The sequence below is a fragment of the Ictidomys tridecemlineatus genome, chromosome 1 (genome assembly GCF_052094955.1).
Source record: "Ictidomys tridecemlineatus isolate mIctTri1 chromosome 1, mIctTri1.hap1, whole genome shotgun sequence".
Lineage (NCBI taxonomy): Eukaryota > Metazoa > Chordata > Mammalia > Rodentia > Sciuridae > Ictidomys > Ictidomys tridecemlineatus.
In genome coordinates this window covers 160,142,978-160,163,107 of record NC_135477.1, presented here as the reverse complement: position 1 = coordinate 160,163,107, position 20,130 = coordinate 160,142,978, and the positions used below count along the sequence as shown (strand labels likewise).

At 34.1% G+C, this 20,130-nt stretch overlaps 1 protein-coding gene across 8 annotated transcripts in view; it reads left to right on the top strand.

Annotated features, from left to right (window-relative positions):
• Rad50 (RAD50 double strand break repair protein) overlaps positions 1-20,130 on the top strand; it is a 99,165-nt gene that overhangs the window by 34,371 nt on the left and 44,664 nt on the right. For all 8 annotated transcript variants that reach the window (XR_013439289.1, XM_040272787.2, XM_021733590.3 and 5 more), the window contains 8 exons: positions 2,872-3,061; positions 3,590-3,716; positions 4,157-4,350; positions 6,194-6,304; positions 6,787-6,879; positions 6,953-7,066; positions 15,680-15,807; positions 17,354-17,578. Coding sequence is in view for 7 of the 8 variants with exons in the window: in XM_040272787.2 (XP_040128721.2) it covers positions 2,872-3,061; positions 3,590-3,716; positions 4,157-4,350; positions 6,194-6,304; positions 6,787-6,879; positions 6,953-7,066; positions 15,680-15,807; positions 17,354-17,578 (1,182 nt within the window). In the remaining variant the exon portion in view is untranslated. The remainder of the gene's footprint in view (positions 1-2,871; positions 3,062-3,589; positions 3,717-4,156; positions 4,351-6,193; positions 6,305-6,786; positions 6,880-6,952; positions 7,067-15,679; positions 15,808-17,353; positions 17,579-20,130) is intronic.

Genomic DNA, 20,130 nt, shown 5'->3' with positions numbered 1-20,130 from the left:
GGGTGATGGGAGGGAAGTTGCTGATGAAGATAGCATTCGAGTGGATACTTCAGAGAACTGTGGGAGCCAGGTACACATTTGCCCAGAGCAAGAACATTTCAAGCAGCATAAAATCTCTGCAGCATGCTTGACCTGACGGCCAAAGAAAAAGTAGTGAAAGATGAGCTTAGAAGGAGTAGTAGGAGACCAAATTATGCTTCTCTTCTTTGGGGAAAATAATATTTTCATTTAAAGCCCTACACTTAATTTGAGACTGCCATTGTGAATGAAATCTTAGCTGAAAATATATCTGTTTATCATTTTGTCTAGTACTGACTCAGGTTCATTTATTGTAGAACCTCATTTAAATAAAAACTCATCTAACATTTTCCATTGCTCCCAAAGTTTTTTCCCCCGCTTCATTATCATACTTTTGTGTGCCCTTTTATGTACAATGCCTTTGGAACTGTCAAAAATAGGTGAATTGGGGCTGGGGATGTGGCTCAGGCGGTAGCACGCTCACCTGGCATGCGTGCGGCCCGGGTTCAAACCTCAGCACCACATACAAACAAAGATGTTGTGTCCGCCGATAACTAAAAAATAAATATTAAAAAATAAATAAATAGGTGAATTGAGTTTCTCGGGAAAAAGAAAAAAAAAAAACCAAAAATAAGTTTTAAATGTCTTACCATAAAAAATAATAGGCAAGGAAATAGATATGATAAATTGATCTAATCATTCTACCTTATATGCCTATATGAAAACATTGCATAGCTCATAACTATGTGTATTAATTATTTGTTGAAATATTATTAATAAAAATTGTGAACCAGGAGAAAAATGAATAGTGGAAATAAAAAATAAAAATATCATAAAAATGAAAATAACTCAAGAGAACCCTAACAGATCTCAGTAGCCCATTCTCCAGGGAAGTTTCTTTACTTTTTCTTAGAACAGTTATTTTAGCATCTTATATCTATTATCAAAAAAGAACAGACCAAGCAGAGTGTGGGGGGACACAACTGTAATCCCAGTGACTCAGGAAGCTGAGACAGGAGGATCACAAGTTCAAGGCTAGCTTGGGGAACTTGGCAAGACCCTGTCTCAAAATTTTAAAACTAAGAGGACTAAGGATATATTGTAGCTCAGCAGTAGAGCACCCCTGGGTTCTGTCACCAGTACCAGCAGGGAAGAATTGGGACACCAAAACCTGCACCTCATTGATAAAGGGCTTTGTGTGTATGTGTGTGTGTGTGTGTGTGTGTGTGTGTGTAAATATAAAAAATGTATGCCTATATTTTTTCACAAAGACACCCCAGTTTTGTGAATGTTTGACCTTCATTAGGCTCTCTAGTTGTGTCAGTTTTCAGGTACTGAGAACATAATGTAGGACCAATTGGTCTGATAACAATGTTCTGTAAGTAATATACGTGTGGAAGTAATTGCTCATCACCTGCATACCTTCATACTTACTTACATATAAAATAAGAATACTTAATATTTCTGTGATATTTAAAAAAAAGATCTGTTACCACATATCAATTCAGGTTCACATTTCTTGGTCATATCATAGTATACATTATTTTTTAACCATTGTATGATTTCAGTATGTAAGAGCCAGCCCTTGAGTTTCTGGGTTTTCTTTTCCTTTATTAAGATCCTGTTAGCAGTTACTTTATTATATCACTTTAACTTACTGTACTAATTTTAAATAAGAATTTGGAATTTTTCTGAAATAAACTTTATTTTTTAAAAAGATTTAATACAAGTTCTATTGCTTCAGAGGTGTTCACAAAAAATATGTTATGGAGCCAGTACCTGTCTTAGAGGCAGCAGTTCATTAGTGACAATAAAAAAGATTGACAGTTTTTATATCTTTAACCTTTGTAGTATTTGGCTGAGTGGCTGGCTTCTTTCCTTCCTCTCTATAATTTTTTTAAAAATTTGAATTTTGAAATAATTTTCTACTTAATGGAAATCTTGTAAAAATGGTATGGAGAATTCACATAGACCCCTCGCCCAGCTTTTCCTGATATTAAAAATTTACGTAAACATAACACAGTTTCAAAATTAGGACTTTAATTTTACTAAATAACAAGTCATATTTGAATTGCAACAATTTTTCTATTACTCTTCTTTTTCTGATTCAGGATACAACCCAGGATCCTACATTGTATTTAGTTGTTATTTCTTCTAAGGCTTCAGCAGTCTGTAATAGTTCATCAATCTTTCTTTGTCTTTTATCACTTTGACACTTTTTATTTTTTTGGTACCAGGTATTGAACCCAGGGATACTTGACCACTGAACCACATCCCAGCCCTTTTTATTTTTTATTTTGAGACAGAGTCTCACTAAGCTGCTTAGGGCCATACTTAGTTGCTGAAGCTGGCTTTGAATTTGTGATCCTCTTGCCTATGCCTCCTGAGTCTCTGGGATTATAGGTGTGCGCCACTGCAACGAGCTGACCTGGATATTTTGATGAGTATGGTCAGTTAATTTGTAGGTTCTTTCTCAGTTTGGCAGGCAACCCTAGTAATAATTATTGCAAGTAAGATTGGTATTGGTTAGCAATGGATACTAAAATCAGTGCACAGAAGTTTGAGAAGCAGGATAGTTACATATTCTCTTTATGTCTATTCTAAGATTTTTTATTTATAAAGAGAAAAATAGTAACTTTACAGTGGAGAAATCTGGCTGAGAACCACCTTAGCCAAGTGAATAAGATTAACATCACCAGTAATAAGACTTAGTGACATCAAGTAGCCATTGATATAATGCTTAGAAAAGGAACAACAACATTTGTATGGTATTCTTGCCAAAAATGCATAGCCTCAGTCTAACTATGAGAAAACTTCAGATAGATTGTTTTTAATTGTTTGTTTTCTGTTAAGGCAAAGCATAATTGATTTGAAGGAGAAGGAAATACCAGAATTAAGAAACAAACTACAGAATGTCAATAGAGACATACAGCGCCTAAAAAGTGACATAGAAGAACAGGAAACACTTTTAGGTGCAATAATACCTGAAGAAGAAAGTGCTAAAGTATGTCTGACAGATGTTACAATTATGGAGAGGTTCCAGGTAAGTTTATTGTAGTATAAGGCAGAATAAAACTTATTTCTTAGTGACACAAATGTGAAATGTAAGAGTGTTAAAAATAGTATCTAGTTTTCAGGTATATATATCATGTTTAGAATTCCAGGTAGCCTCAGGGAACATTTGATTGGTTTATATTCTTTTTTTTTAAATTTTTATTTATTTCTTTTTAGTCATACATGACAGTAGAATGCATTTTGATATATAATACATACATGGAATGTACATACATCAATAATATTGTCTATTCTATTCTGCTGCCCTTCCTATCCTCCCTACTCCTCCCTTCCTCTCCCATCCTTTCTTGATTTATATTCTTGAGTTTAAATTTTTTATTCATAGATTATAAAAATTAAGACATAATTCTGTTTCTCATTTTTAGTCAACTTCCTTTTTTTACCTCATTTGAGTTGCTAAAAATTAATTTCGCTTTTATACTATTAAACTCTGCTTAAAAGCTTTTGAAATTAATGCAATAAATTTCTTAGGGGAAATAACTATTTTGTTCTTAAGATGGAACTTAAAGATGTTGAAAGAAAAATTGCACAGCAAGCAGCTAAACTACAAGGAATAGACTTAGATCGAACTGTTCAACAAGTAAACCAGGAGAAACAAGAAAAACAACACAAATTAGACACAGGTAATATAGTCTGTTTCCTCAACCATAAAGATTTCAACATTGCCAACATGTGTTTTTATGGTGAATTTTATACCTGTTACATGGACAAAGAACTTTCTTCTTTTAGTCCAAAGTATGTCCATTCTCGTTTTTTGAAAGCATCACTTGTTTGTTCCCCTCCTTTTGAACAACAGATTCAGGGATGGTAGGGGAGTGTTGAATGAACTGTACTCTTTCTCAATAACATCTACCCTGGGAGTTTTACCTGTGAGTAGTCAGGAGAGGACAGCAAGCAGTTTTGGGAACTGGAGGGGTTCTTTTTATACTTTTGATGCAGTCAGTGGAGCCCACAGAAATTCAGCCTTGGTGGATTCCACAGTACTATAAAAACTGAAAGGATGATGCCAATAGTATTTTGTGTGCCCTTTCACTAATCATCACGTCAATATGTTTTTGTGTAGTTTCCAGCAAGATCGAATTGAATCGTAAACTTATACAGGACCAGCAGGAACAAATTCAACTCCTAAAAAGTACAACAAATGATCTTAAATCAGAGAAACTTCAGATATCCAGTAACTTGCAGCGTCGTCAGCAACTAGAGGAGCAGACTGTAGAATTATCCACTGAAGTTCAGTCTTTATATAGAGAGATAAAGGTATAATAGTTCTTACAGTTTCTTTTTAAAATTAGTTCAAATATATGAAATCATATTTATTGATATAATGACCAGAACTGTAGTTGCTGTGAGGATCAAATGAAAATATTACAATTTTGTGCTTCCTGAGTGACAGAATTTGTCCTAATAAGTAAAGATTTCTGGAAAGAGGAGTTTGGCCATAGTAAGAAGTACCAGCTGCTTGGTTAAGCAGTGAACTTCATGTTATTGGAAGTAGTCAGGTTGTGGCTAGATTAATCTATATAAAGGTTCCTTCCTTTGTGAGGTATTTGTGTTATCTGTGGATGCTATGTCCATTGTAGACACGTACCATCAGAGCATTGTTTCCATTTGATTCTAGATGTGGTCTTAGACTCCTTACCAATACAGTGTTACAGGCACTGAGTTACCACATGTACTGGAATGTATTCGCCATGCCTAATATAGATTATTTGTATCTAAGACTTAACCTACTAAATTATGAACAGTCTAGAAACGTTAACCTAGGGGTTTTTTTTATTTTTATTTTTTAAATACTAATATTATTATTATTTTCTTTTTTTGGTACTGGAATTTAATCCAGGGGCATTTAACCACTGATCTACATCCCCAGTCCTTTTTATTTTTTATTTTGAGATAGGGTCTTGGTAGATTGCTTAGGGCCTTGCTTAGTTGCTGAGACTGGCCTTGAACTTGCAATCCTCCTGCCTTAGCCTCCTGAGTTGCTAGGATTACAAGTGTGCGCCACTGCACCCAGCAGTTTTCATAACATGATCATTCAGTAAATACTGAATAAATTACTGAATCCATTTATCACTAATTACTATAAATGTGTTTTAGTTCTTAAATAATTTTGAATACAGATTATCAGAGGCTTAGAATATAATGTAAAAATAGTATTACTTTGCATTTATTTTTTTTATTCCTTATAAATCACTTTGATATTAAAACATTCAGTGTTTTAGCCACACTGTTGAAACAGATGATTAAAGCTTCTTTTTGTAGTAAAAGAAATGGATATTTTCAAATGTCCCATGAGTTGCCCAAGTTCACGCACCTAATAGGAGGCAGCATTGATTTTTCAGATATGTCTTCTTATACTGAAGACATTTGACCTCCTACTACACCATACCACTTTTCACTATGAGAAAATACACCTGCAGTGAAGTAATCCTAAATAATTATATCTGTCTTTATAGGTTTAGTAGATATTTCAGGATCAAAAGGTGGTTGAGATTCATTTTTTGAATAGTAGTTATTATATAAATATGTTGTACAGATGTTCCAAGGATAAATAATGGGGACTTCTGATCAGTAAAATAGTTTTTTACTTGAAAACTCTCTTCCTTTCACATACCAACATGAGTATACTTTTATTACCATATAATAACCACTTAGCAGGCTTAAGTGTAAGGACAAAAGTGGTTTTGCTGTCATAGTCCCATGTATAAGAGAATTGTAAACCAAATGAGCTTTTTTTTTTTTTCCTGTTCTCTAATCACACAGAGCTGACATCAGCCCCTATTAAACTCATGAAAATGCATGCCTGAAGCCACATAATAATAGAATAGGGAGCACACAGCCTCGACCAAGAATAAAGTCAGTGACTGAGGCAGTGTTGCATAGTGGTTAAGAGAATAAACTCTGTAGCTAGATTGGGTTAGAATCTTGGCTATATCATTTACTGTTTTAACCCTGGACACATTTTTCTTTGTGCCTAAAGTAAAGGGATGAAAATAGTGGTAACTTTCTCATAGGGTTGTCAAAAGAGCAAATGACTTGACTTTAAAGCCTGGCACATAAAAAGGGCATTTATTAAGATTTCTATTTTTTGTTTTTTTAGGATGCTAAAGAGCAGATAAATCCTTTGGAAACAACACTGGAAAAGTTCCAGCAGGAAAAAGAAGAATTAATCAACAAAAAACATACAAGCAACAAAATAGCACAGGATAAAGTAAGATTTCATTTATGTATTTATTTAGAAAATATCTTTATTAAACTTAGATTTACAGCACTATCATTTCATGTGAAATTAAATAGCTTGATAAGATTAATAGTATTTTCAGATTCGTTATATATATGTATATTATTTTTAAGAGGAGGAGAGGTACTAGGGATTGAACCTAGGGCTTTGTACATGTTAGGCAGGTCTGTACTATTGAGTTAAATCCACAAATAACATTGATATTAGAGATACTTGTTAGAATAAGAATTAAAATTTAAAATATTTTGCCTCTTGATCTAAAATAGAAGTTAAAAATTGAGACTATTTAATCCATTCCCATTAGTAATAAAAGGACTTACTTAAGATCATAAAATTTTATAGTAGTGGAAGTTGGAACTGAAGATTCCTACTTCTAAGCCACTGTTTCACTGTGCTACTTATTAAGTGTCCTGGTCCTAACTAGTATAAATTTAATAAATACTTTTCCACAGCTGAATGATATCAAAGAGAAGATTAAAAATATTCATGGTTACATGAAAGACATTGAGAATTATATTCAAGATGGAAAAGATGACTATAAGAAGGTAATTTAAAACTTAAAATTATTTATTTAGTTATTTTTGTTTCATGCACTTAAAAGTTTTTCTTTTTTTGTAGCAAAAAGAAATTGAACTTAATAAAGTAATAGCTCAACTAAGTGAATGTGACAAAAACAAAGAAAAGATAAATAAAGAAATGGGAATCATGAGACAAGATATTGATACACAAAAGGTAGGTCTTTTTTGCTGATGGTGTCACATAAACATTCTTTTCTCTAGTTTTATTATAATAGAAGATCCCATTGAGTATAAATGCAAACAGAAGGCAATTGTAATTACATGTTCTTTTTGTTGTTCTTTATTTTTCATTTTTATTTTCAATAAAAGGCCCATCTAGTAAATTTTTAAACATGAAGACAGAAGATTAAGTGTCCTCCTCCTAATTCCCAGTTTCATTTCTAGATGTCTTTATTGTTGCAATTTCTTATTTGCTCTTAAGTTTTTTATTCATATACCAGCAGATAGAAGGATAGATAAGTATAGATTTATTTATATGTATGTTTAAATTAACTTTGACAGATGGGATCATACCATTTATTTATTCTGTACCTTTTTTTTAACTCACAGAATTTGATCTTCCATGTGAACTTACAGATATATCACTTTCTTTTTAATGATTAAAAAAATGTCCCATTTTGTGTATGTACTGTAACTTGATTACTTTTTTCCTTATTTTAAACTGTATAGCAGTGAATATTCTTCTACGTGCATCTGTATGTTGTTATTATTCTAACATATCTTTGGGTAGGATAAATTCAGAAAAGAGGGATTAAAGTCTAATATATTCCTTTTGGGGGCAGGGTACTGAGGATTGAACCCAGGAGTACTTTATCACTGAACTATATTCTGAGTCCTTTTTTATTTTGAGACAGAGTCTCATTAAGTTGCTGAGGGTCTAAGTTGGGGAGGCTGACCTCAAACTTGCAGTCCTCCTGCCTAGCCTTCTGAGTCACTGGGATTATAGGTGTGCACCATGATACCTGGCTTTAGTGTATTCTTTAAAGTTACTTGTAAGGGGGATTAGGACCTGCCTTTTTTGGGGTATAATATAGAAGTCAGTATAGCTAAGAACCTTAGTTGGACAGTCCCTGCTTTGTTGTGGAGTTAGTGTGTTGAGCTCCATGTAGCTGTGAGGTGAAAATCCCGTAGTCAGAATCATTCATAACAGTCAAATCTAATGATATTATATATAGCTTAAGGTCAGTGTCCAGTTTTATATTACTCTGCTCTGTTCATTCTGTGTTTCTATGTGGTGTCTTTTTTTCCTTTTTATTTCACAGGAAATTCACTAATAATTTCCTTGTTTCATTTCTTGAGTCAAAAAACTTAAGATCATTAATGTATTCTTTCTGAAGGATTCATTGTTGTATGTGGTAATGTAAGACTTCTGTCATGCATTAACTTCGGATCATGCAATACAATCACATGATTGATACCATAATTTGAATTGGCTTTTTAAATTTTATGCTCTGAGGGTGCTATTTCATTATATTGACAATATTTTGACTTAGTTACTATATTGAATTGCTTATACAGGTAAGGGAAGATGTTGTGTACCATCTTGAATTATTGCAGTCCTAAGAAAAATATTGAATTTATGGTTTAACCTGGGGTAATTTTTACCCTTAAGAGTCCTTAGAAAACTGTGGCCTTAACATTCTGGTCTATGCATGGCCTAACATTTTTTACTTTTGTTCTCCTTAAGCACAGCTGAAATAAGCCACCATTAAAAAAAAATAAATAAATACTAAGGGAGAATGATAAAAAATAATTTTAAAAAATGAAAAATATATTACCAAGGGTTGCACATTCCTATCCAGTTTTGATTGATATGAACAGAATTAACATAGAGGGATTTTGCCTGTGTGTGAGATTTATTGGATTTACTTGGGCTAACTCAAGGGCTGGCACATATCTCTGGCAATTTAAATATCTGTTTTTCTCAAAACCCTCTATGCCTTTTGGTTTCTGCCCCCATAGACTTCCATCATTCACTCCTTCATATAAGGAGAATGAAAAATAAAATATAAGTTTTGTGAGGACCAAAAAAAAGTTACCTGTGAGGGAAAATATTTATAATATTAAGTCATTTCACAATTGATTTCCTTTTTCACTTATTTCTCTATTAAGGAAATCAATTTCTACAACGTAATTAATACCACATAGAGATACTATCTTTAACATGTCTTAGGCAGCCATGGTTGTTAATGTCATGGAAAACTGCATAATTTTTCTGTTCCCATATTTTATTTTATTTTTTTTTTTACATATTGATATACTCATGTCTGTTGTATTCTGCTGCCTTTGTAGCGCACTCACCTGTTCCCATATTTTAAACAAAATTTTCCATTTGACTGTTATAATCACTTGGTTGTAAATGATTAAAAATCTTTGAAGATTATCCAGATCAGCTTTCTTCTGAATCTCTGACTATAACAGAAATTTCAAATACCAGTCAAAGGTAAATTGGTGACCTCATAAATGCCAAATACATTATATATTTATGAATTGTGTATTATAAAGAACTTAATTATCACCAGTTTATATATGGGTTGACTATATAAAACTATATAAAATCACAATCTATACAGCTCCCTGCCTCTCTGTATGTATATACTTATATACAGACTTATTCAAAAACTTAATATTTACCAATCTATGATCTTTTTCAAATTGGTGGTCAGAGCTTAGTGAATCTGATGGCATCAGTTTTCTTTGTAACCTGCCTTATTAACAGAAATTATTTGCAAATACATATTCAGTTAAAGTGAAAACAAAGTGATATAAGGACAAGAAGGTAATGAAACCAGGAGAGAAGTGTATAAGTGTGTATAAAGTGTCTATGTGTATTTATATATATAAATGAAGTCTGGCCAGACATGGTGGCACACACCTGTATCTCAGCAGCTTAGGAGGTCGAGACAGAAGGACTGTGAGTTCAAAGCCAGCCTCAACAACTTAGCAAGGCCCTAAACAACTCATCGAGACTCTGTCTCTAAATAAAACACACTTGGGGAAGGGGGGTGGGTTGGGATGTGGCTCAGTGGTTAAGTGCCCCTAGGTTCAATTTCTGGTACAAGAAAAAGAAAAAGTCTAATATGCTTGTTAAAGATTCTAGTAGTCCAGTTAAGAGAGAAAGTCACAATTAGTTAAGATTTCACCTTTTATCAAAGCTAAGAGAAACAAGTTCCCTCCACTAAGATCAGAGAAAAATGTCTCTGTTCCTCTGAAAAGAGGACTCTGTGTAGACTAATAAGAACTGTGTCTTTTAACAAACTTAATTGGGCTTTTATTTTAAACATGTGTCAGCATCAGCTCTTGAGGAGGAGGTTCTAGAGAAAGTGATGTGATTGAAACTTAAAATACATGTTACAGTTTTTTGAAAGCAATGATTCTTAGCTAGGGCCACCCATCAAAATCATCTGGGTTCTTCCACTCTTAGGCATTGAATCAAGAAATTGAAAACATATGTTCCCATGAAACTGGTACAAGAAATGTTCTTAGCAGCATTATTCATAGCCGTCAAAATGTGGAAGCGACCCAAATGACTATCAGCTAATGAATGGATAAACATAATGTAGTATATGACTGTAGAGGGATATTTTTCAGTCATAAAAAGGAATGATGTATTAGTATCTTCCATGACATGAACCTTTAAAACATTATGCTAAGCAAAAGAAGCTAGTCTTAAAAGACTACATATTGTATAAATGTATTTATATATGAAATGCCCCAAATACGACAACATTCCCTGTGGTGGTCAGCCAGCTACTTATTGGCAGTTTGATTATATTGGACCACTTCCAGCATGGAAGGGACAGTGCTTTGTCCTTACTAAAGTAGACATCTGAATGTGGATTTGCTTTCCCTGCAAGTAATGCTTCTATCAAGATTACCATCTACGGGCTTAGAGAATTCTTTATCCACCATCATGGTATTCTGCACAGTACTGCCTCTGACTAAGAAACTCATCTTACAACTAAAGAATTATAGCAGTGGGCTCCTGCTTATGGAATTCAGTGGTTTTTAACATGATCCTTATCATCCTGAAGCAGCTGACTTGATAGAACTTTGAAATAATCTTTGGAAGATGCATTTATAGTGCCAGCTAGGTGACTTTGCAGGATTGGGGCATGATTTTCCAGAAGGCTGTCTGTGCTCTTAAAAAGGGAACAATTTATGGTACCATTTTTTTTTTCTCTAGCCAGGATTCATAGGTCCAGGAATCAAGGGGTAGAAATAGAAGTAGCTGACCCTTATCCCTAGTGACCACTAGCAAAATTTTTGCTTCATATTCTCCTGACTTAACGTTCTGCCAGTTTAGAAGTCTTAGCTCCAGAGAGAGGTATCCTGCTACCAGGAGACAGAACAGTCATTTCACTGCACAGGAAGTTAAGATGGCCACCCTATCACTTTGGGCTCTTTATTTCTCTGAGTCAACATATACAGAAGAAAGTTACAGTACTGGCTGTGGTGATTGATCCTAACTAACAAGGGGAAATTGGACTACTGTTCCATAGTGAGGGTAAAGAATAGGATGTCTGGGACACAGGAAATCCTTTTAGGGTATCTCTTAATTTTACCATGCCCTATGATTAAGGTCAAATGGAAAATTGCCACAACCTGTTTCACTCAGGACTATGAATGACTCAGACTTTCAGGAATGTGAAGATTTTGGTCACCATACTAGGTAGAGAACCATGGTCAACTCTGAGCAAAAAGAATAAATAATGGTAAAAAGAATAAGAGAAGGAAGTTTTGAATGCCAGCTATTACCATGTGACCAGTTACAGAACCAAGAACTCTAAATTGTCATAAACATTTTCTTCCTATTTTGTTAATAATATGTTTGTATGTGTGTATATATATACAGTCAAGCATCACTGAATGATGGGGATAAATTCTGAGAAATGGGTCATTAGGCAATTTCATTTTTGTACATATATCATAGACTGACATCGCTACGTCATTACAAGGCAATACAATCTTATGAGACCACCATCATATCATATGTGGTCTATCATTGATCAAAAGGCTGTTATTTAATGTGAGAATATACTATTAATTTTACAACATAGGGCTGGGGACGTGGCTTAAGTGGTAGCGCACTCGCCTGGCATGCGCAAACACTGGGTTCGATCCTCAACACCATATAAAAATATAATAAAGATATTGTGTCCACCTAAAATTAAAAAATAATAAAAAATATTTACATCATATTATTCAAGTTATGGGAATCAGGACAGGAATAATATTACCCAAAGACTTTACCTCCTTGTAAAGTCTCTGGGGAAGAGATTTAGTGAGTTTTCAACTGAATATAGGATATATTGTTAGGCAGAACTATAATCTTGTTGTCTTTATTTGGAGATATGAAAGTATAGTTTAAGGAGATATGTTTGGATGCCAAGTTGAGAAGAGGTGGGGTTCTGATGGTTAATTTTAGGTGTCAGTATGACTGAATTAAAGTATACCTAGAGAACTGGCAAAATGTTACCCTTGAGTATGTTTGAAGGTGTTTCCAGAGTTGATTGGTCTGTGAGTCAGTGGACTGAGTATGGAAGATCTGCTCTTAGTGTGGATGGACACAATCCAATTAGCCAGAAACCTGAGGAGAACAACAGCAACAAAAAAATCCTCTTTCTTTCTCTGGAGCTAGGCTACTCTTCTTCTTCTGCCATTGAATATGAACTCTGGGCTCTCTGGCCTTAGGACTCTGGTTGTAGACCAATGGCCCCCTGGGTTTTCAGACCTTTGGCCTCCCACTGAGAATTATACCATTGGCTATTCCATTGAGCTCCCTGGTTCTGAGGCTTTACTCTTCAACTATGCCATACTTTGGGCATCCCAGGGTCTCCAGCTTGCTATCATGAGATTCCTCACCCTTCATGACTACACAAGCCAGTTGCCCTAATAAATCTCTTCTCATGTATCTATACCTATATATCCTATTAGTTCTGTCTTTGGAAAGACCTAATACAGCAAACTGCTTGCATAATGTATCATCTGAGCTAACTGATTAGGGTTGCTATTTTTTTAATGTTATTTTTTATACCTTTATTTTATTTATTTATTTTTATTTGGTACTGAGGATCAAACCCTGTACCTCACGCATGTGTGGCAAGTGTTCTACCACTGAACTATAACTGCAGTAGAGTTGCTGTTTAAGAACTGGGAAAACTAATAATATTTGTTTACATGCTGATTTAAGCCCTACTAAATTTAATCCTAAGAATAAAATAATTTGAAAACTAGTAATCTGCCTCCCTTATTTTTCAAATGAAGGGCAATATCAAAGGGCATGAAGATGATCTGACTTGACCAAGGGTACACAAGTAGCAACAGATTTAGAACTTGACTGTACATTGTCAAATTTCTAGTGTAGTGAAAAACAGTACTGGTATACCATCACTGTATCTGGTTTTCTTTCCTCCCTTTCTCTGATATTTTATAAGATATAATTGGAATTTTCACAGCTTAGAGTTAAAAGGATAAATTTGACCCAGAAGGCTTTTACTCTCAATTATTGAGCCAAGCACTGTACTGATTACAGACACTAACTTAAGTAACCTTCACAATAGCTCATTACATGTTACAAGCAAACTGAGGTTCAGAAAAGTTAAACTAATCTGTCCAAATTATTGTGTTTAAAAGTTATGGTACCAAAATTGGAGCCTAAGTATACCTGACTTCAAAGCCTATGCTTTTTGGGGAGTGGGAGCGGTGGACACTAGGGATTGAACTTAGGATCACTCAACAACTACCCATATCCCCAGCCCTATTTTGTATTTTATTTAGAGACAGTCTCACTAAGTTGCTTAGCGCCTCGCCCTTGCTGAGGCTGGCTTTGTGCTGGGGATCCTCCTGTCTCAGCCTCCTGAGCTGGGATTACAGGCCTGTACCACCATGCCCAGCAAAGCCTCTGCTTTTTAACTACTCCACTATATACTGTCTTTCAAAGCTAAATAGTAATAGAAGCTGACCTAAAAGAAAGAAATGCCTGCTTTCCTGGTGATCATGCAGGAAAATAGACCACAAATATCATTTTTTGCCAAAAATCAGTCTTACTTAACATGTGATAGCACTTTAACCCCAAGAGTCCTTTCATGTAGTTATGAAAGCAGATTCAGGTATTACATAGTATCAGATGAAAACAGGCGTTGGGACATTTTCTTTTTCCTAATGAGGAAATATAGTTTCCCATGGAAGAGCTTTGAGGAGGTGTAGCAGCTAACTACAGTGCTATAGCAGCTACCTATAACTACATATGGTGGTTGTCTCAGCCTCAGAGAACTTTTAAAACCATTTCATTCTAGCTACCTTTGCTTATAATATTGCCATTAGCAAAATTGTGTCTATTTATAATATTTTCAGGAAAATTGAAAGTAGCCTTAAATTTTTGAAAGTTTTTAAAAAAACATAAAAATGGTGATTTCTAGATAGTTAAGGCTGGACGTGAACATTGAGCATGTGAGAGAAATTCTTAACTTCCCTTCTTGCTCCTACCTGCCTTTCTCCCTGACCTTCATTGTTGGCAGTAAGGTATTATCAAAAATCTGACCTTCCCTCCTTGGCTTCCTGCATCCCTGAGTTTTACTCAGCTGCAAGGACTATTATTAGATATCCCACTTTAATATTTGAGAAGTCCTGACTGCAAACTCAGGTTAAATTTTACACATGTGGATTATGGAGGCCAGACCACCATTGTTTCTGCAAGATTTTTTTAATTCCAAAGAGTCAAGTTATAAATTGCTTCCTAGTGTTTATCTCTTGACAGTATAATTCATTATATACACACCAGGAAAGCTACTGAGAAAATTTTTTTTTGCTGCCATTACTAAGGGATTATCCTTTTTAAGGAGTAGTAGCAGGTAGTTTTTACAAATTCAATTCAATAGCCAGGAATATATCAAGAAGTTTGTAGACAAACACTACTTTTATGGCACCTCTTACTGCTTGTATGACCATTATAAATTGAGAGTCTCATTTAAAGCACATGAGACCAGAAGTCTTTCAGATCTCAGTCTTTTGGATTTGCGATGTTTGCATAGACTTTATTTGTTGAGCAGCCCTAATCCAGAAAATCTGAAATGCTCCAAATTCATGTTAGATGCTTACACTATTTTTGTAAATTTGAAAGCAGAGGTTGTATCACACATATACTTATAGAATCTAATAGTCTTGGCACATGGTAAGTATAGGGAGATTTCAGCAGTAGTAGTGATCTCTTGTGATTTTTTAAAATTAGACTTATTTTTAACTGATACCATAAAGACACTAAAATTGTACATATTGATGAGTCTTACTATCTTTTAGATCAACAGGTTCCATCATACAGTTTCTGGACATGATGTGATTCACTGGAATATAGATATTAACTGTGTAATTTTTTGTTTCATCATATTAAATTCCTGTTTTGCATATGTTTTGATGAACATATTCAATAGCATTTTTAACCAAATACTTCATAAATAAACAAGTACACAAAGATATGTGCTCATATCATTTGTTATGTGACCACCCAGTCAAATAGGAAAATAACTTTTTACATCATGGTCAGGAAAGGGCACTAAAAGCTACATTACAGATGTCCCTCCTGTGACTATTAGCCATCTAGATTAGTATAGGCCTAGAGATAACTTCACACTGGTTAGTTCTCCCTTTGTCCAATTTAACATGATTCTAATTAAGGCCGAATTAGCACTACCTGTTGGCATGTTTCTGTTATGTATCTCCTGTTCATAACTTGATTGTTTTCATTAACTGACTTAATATTTATATTTAGATACAAGAAAGATGGCTACAGGACAACCTCACTTTAAGAAAAAGAAATGAGGAACTAAAAGAAGTTGAAGAAGAAAGAAAACAACATTTGAAGGAAATGGGTCAAATGCAGGTTTTACAAATGAAAAAGTGGGTTTTTAAAAATAGTTCTTAGTTTAAATAGAGGTGTTTATTATTGTAATGTAAGGAAATTAAATAACTATTTTGTGGAAGAATTTAAGCCTCAGCCTAATATTAGAGACTTAAAGGAAGGTGGACACAGTTTTTATATCTCATAGCCTTAAAAATTGAATTACTGAAAAGTAATATAAAATTGATAATCATACTGCGGGAAGGGACAGTAATTAGTATTATCCCAGGTCCCCAGACTTCTGCTAACCTACTGCACACAGGCTAGTGGTACTGAGCACACAGAATATACAACTATGGGCTCTACCTGGCTTATAACTTGTACAGTTCATGATATTGCCAGTGGAGTTATTTCCAGAGCAATTTGTCAATGGAGACTTATGTCCTGGTTATAATTTTGTGCCCACTAGAACATTTTGAGTGTATGTGAGAAAGAGAGAGAGAGAGAGAGATATTAGCCAGACTCTTCCTTCATTTGGTATTATTGGTATTTATTGTGGGTGCTTCCTTCCTGGTACAACAGAAAAGATTTTGTTCCTTCCCTACATTAAAGTTAACTTAAGAATTCTCAAAGAAGCTGTTTGATTCTAAAATACTAGGCAGGTGTAAAAGATTGTACTTGCCATTTTTAACCTCCTCAACAGCTTTAATCGAGGTCTCATTTATTTATTCAGTTCTTCCTTGTTCATTTTCAGAAATCTGAATCAAAGAATGCTTAGGATTTTCTAAAGGATATAGTAAAAGTGAAGTTTTAATTTACTTTATACAGTCTAACAAGTGGTTAAGTACTTGGTTTATCTATTCAAAATTTCTTTGAGATAGCGAAGACCATAACTGGAAGAGCTTATTATCTTTGGCTTCTTCATTTTTTATGGATTTGGACACCAAGACTCAGAAAAGTCACAGAAAAAATTATGATGAAAACCAAGAATATGACCCCAACATCCCTTTAGCTCTCAAACCTCAGCTCTAACACAGTGATATTCGTGCTTTCTCTGGCAAGTTGGAAAAGGAAAGCTTTTAGAAGGAACTTTAAATGAAATAATTTATTCTTTACTACTAAAGACCCAAACCAGATATTTTAAAAATTTCTATGATTAGTGCTTAATAATGCCTTTTACATTCACTCAGATTTCAAATTCATCTGTTCAAATTCATCTGTTCTTTTTCAAACCTTTCTTCAACTAGGATACAACAGAAATATCAACAGAACGTACAATCAGGCCAGCTTTCAGATGTCTATAAACTTGAGAGCAATGTCTAGCTCCTAAGAGGATGTTTAATAAATAAACAATTGTTAAATAAATTAAAAAATTTTAAAATATACATTGAAGCCTGTATAACCTGCTAGATTATCATAAGATTTTGATTATTTTACTTCTTTTTAGTCAGTGTTACAGTTTTTATACTTGGGTGCAAGAGTAAATTTTTTTTTAATAGAGAAGTCTAGCTTTTTCATAAAAATTACTGTAGAAAATTGTTTATTTCAGATAAAACTAGACTGTCTTGGACATATTGTGAACAAAAAAATTTTTCCCTTTTACAGTGAACATCAGAAGTTGGAAGAGAACATAGACAATATAAAAAGAAATCACAGTTTGGCACTGGGGCGACAGAAAGGTTACGAGGAAGAAATTATTCATTTTAAGAAAGAACTTCGAGAACCTCAGTTTCGAGATGCTGAGGAAAAATATAGAGAAATGATGATTGTTATGAGAACAACAGAGCTGGTAAACAAAGATCTGGACATTTATTATAAGACCCTTGACCAGTAAGTATTAGGCTAGAGATTTTGTTTCCATTGCCATGAATATTAGCTAGCATATTTTAGTCATCTTTCTTCTTTTTAAAACTTATTTTATATATGTCATAGAATAAAAGAATATATGTATGTATGTATACACATATTTACCTAAATTATGAAGTTAGATTATAAAGCATATTAGTATTAAAATGGAGTTTTCTACCTCTCCCAACCAATCCAACAACTCTATCATTATCACCAACTGGCCTCCACTTAGATGCACTTCTCTTATCATAACCTTCAATCATCTCCACTTTCTATAACCAGTGACAAAGATTTTTGCTTTCTCTGCTTTTTAAAAGCTAGGTTTATCATAGGTGTGTTAATTTTTAAGCTTTGTAAAAATGGCATTATATTCTCAGTACTCTCTGGGGATTTGTTTTATTATTTTGTTCTGCTTTTATTTATCCATGTTGCTTATAGCTGTAGCTCATTCATTTGCACTGATGTTCAGAATTTTACTAAGAAAATTTACCACTGTGTATCCATTCTCCTATAGGGTTTTTCCAGTTCTTTACTAATACAAACTTTGTTGCTTAGAGCATTCTTATCATATCTTTTGGAACAGAGGCATAGTAAAGTTATAAATGTGGCAGTGGGTTGTAGGGTTTGCTCACTTTTACAGTCTCAAATTGTTTCTCAAAATGGTTTTGCTAATTTACACCACTAGCAGTATATAATGCTTTTCTTTTTTTTTTTTTTAAGAGAGAGTGAGAGAGGAGGGAGACAGAGATAGAGAGAGAATTTTTTTTTTAATATTTATTTTTTAGTTCTCGGCAGATACAACATCTTTGTTGGTATGTGGTGCTGAGGATCGAACCCGGGCCGCACTCATGCCAGGCGAGCGCTACCGCTTGAGCCACATCCCCAGCCCTATATAATGCTTTTCATTAATGCATTCTCTTTCATTAGTTTTGTAAATTTCTTAATATTTGCCAATCTGGTGGCTAATAAATCACTGTGGTCTTCATTTGCAATCCCCTTATTTATTAATATGTAGTAATTGTACATATTAGTGGGGTTAGTATGATATTTCTGTATATGCATAGAGTGTGCACTAATCAAATCATACATGTTCATGGGGTTAGTGTGATATTTCCATCTATGCATATATAGCGTGTAGTGATCAAATCCATCCCCTCTTTTCCAACCACTCCCCCCAACACATACCTTTCCCAATCTCAAGTAATCACTGTTCTTTTAAAGTCAGCGTTTTTATGCTTCCACGTATGAAAGACATATGGTACTTGTCTTTTTGTATCTGGCTTTTTTCACTTAACATAAAGTCCTCCAGTTCAATTCATTTTGCTGCAATGACAGGATTCCATTCTTGTGGCTAGTTATATTCCCTTGTGTATACATCCACATATTTTTTTAATCCATTCATCTGTTGATGGGCACATAAGACTAATTCTTAGCTCTTGTAAATAGTGTCACAATAAACTTGGGCATGCAGGTATTTAGTGAATATGCTGGTTTCATTTCCTCTGGATATATACGTAGAAGTGGAATAACTGGGTCATTTGATAAATCTATTTTTAATTTTTTGAAGAATCTTTGTACTGTTCTTCATAATAGCTATACTAATTTTCATTCCCTCCAAGAGTATACAAACTCCTTTTTCTCCTTATCCTTGCCAGCTTTTTTTTAATAATAGCTATTCTATGGTATTATAATAGCTACTCAGTGGTATCTTATTATAGTTCTGATTTGTATTTATCTTATAGCTAATGCAATTAAGCATTTTTTCATATATTTTTTGGTTATTTGTGTTTCTTTTGAGAAGTGTCTCTTCAGATCATTTGCCCATTTTTAAAATGGATTGCTGGTTTTTTGTTTTTTGAGTTCTTTATGTATTCTGGATATTGATCCTCTGTCAGTCAGATATTTTCTCCATTCTGAGGGTTGTCTCTTCACTCCATTGATTATGATTATAAAAAACAGAAAGATTTTTACTTTTATTTTTATTTGTGTGTGGCGGGGTACTATGGATGGAACCCTGTAATACTCTACCTCTGAGCTACATGTTCAGCCTTTTTTATTTATTTATTTTAATTTTGCTAAATTTCTGAGGCTGGCCTCAAACTTGCAATCCTCCTGCTTTAGTTTCCCAAGTCTCTAGGATTGTAGGCATGTACTACTGTGCCTGACAGAGAAGCCTTTTAGTTTGATGTGATAATCTTAATCAGTTTTTGCTTTTGTTTCCTGTGCTTTTGGGGTCCTTTCCTGAAAACCATTACCTGAACTAATGTTCGTTTTGAAGTTTTCCCCCCATGTTTTCTTCTAATAGTTTCAGAATTTCAAGTCTAACATTTTATTCTTTGATCTATTTTGAGTTGATCCTTGAACATGGTGAGAGAGAAGGTCAAGTTTCTGTCTTTGCAGGTAGATATCCAGTTTTCCTACTGCCCTTTATTGAAGAGGCTTTCCTTTCTCCAGGGTGTGTTTCTGGCACTTTTGTTGAGAATAAGGAGGTATTAGATATTGGGGGATTGGTATTTCTGTATGTCTGCTGTTCT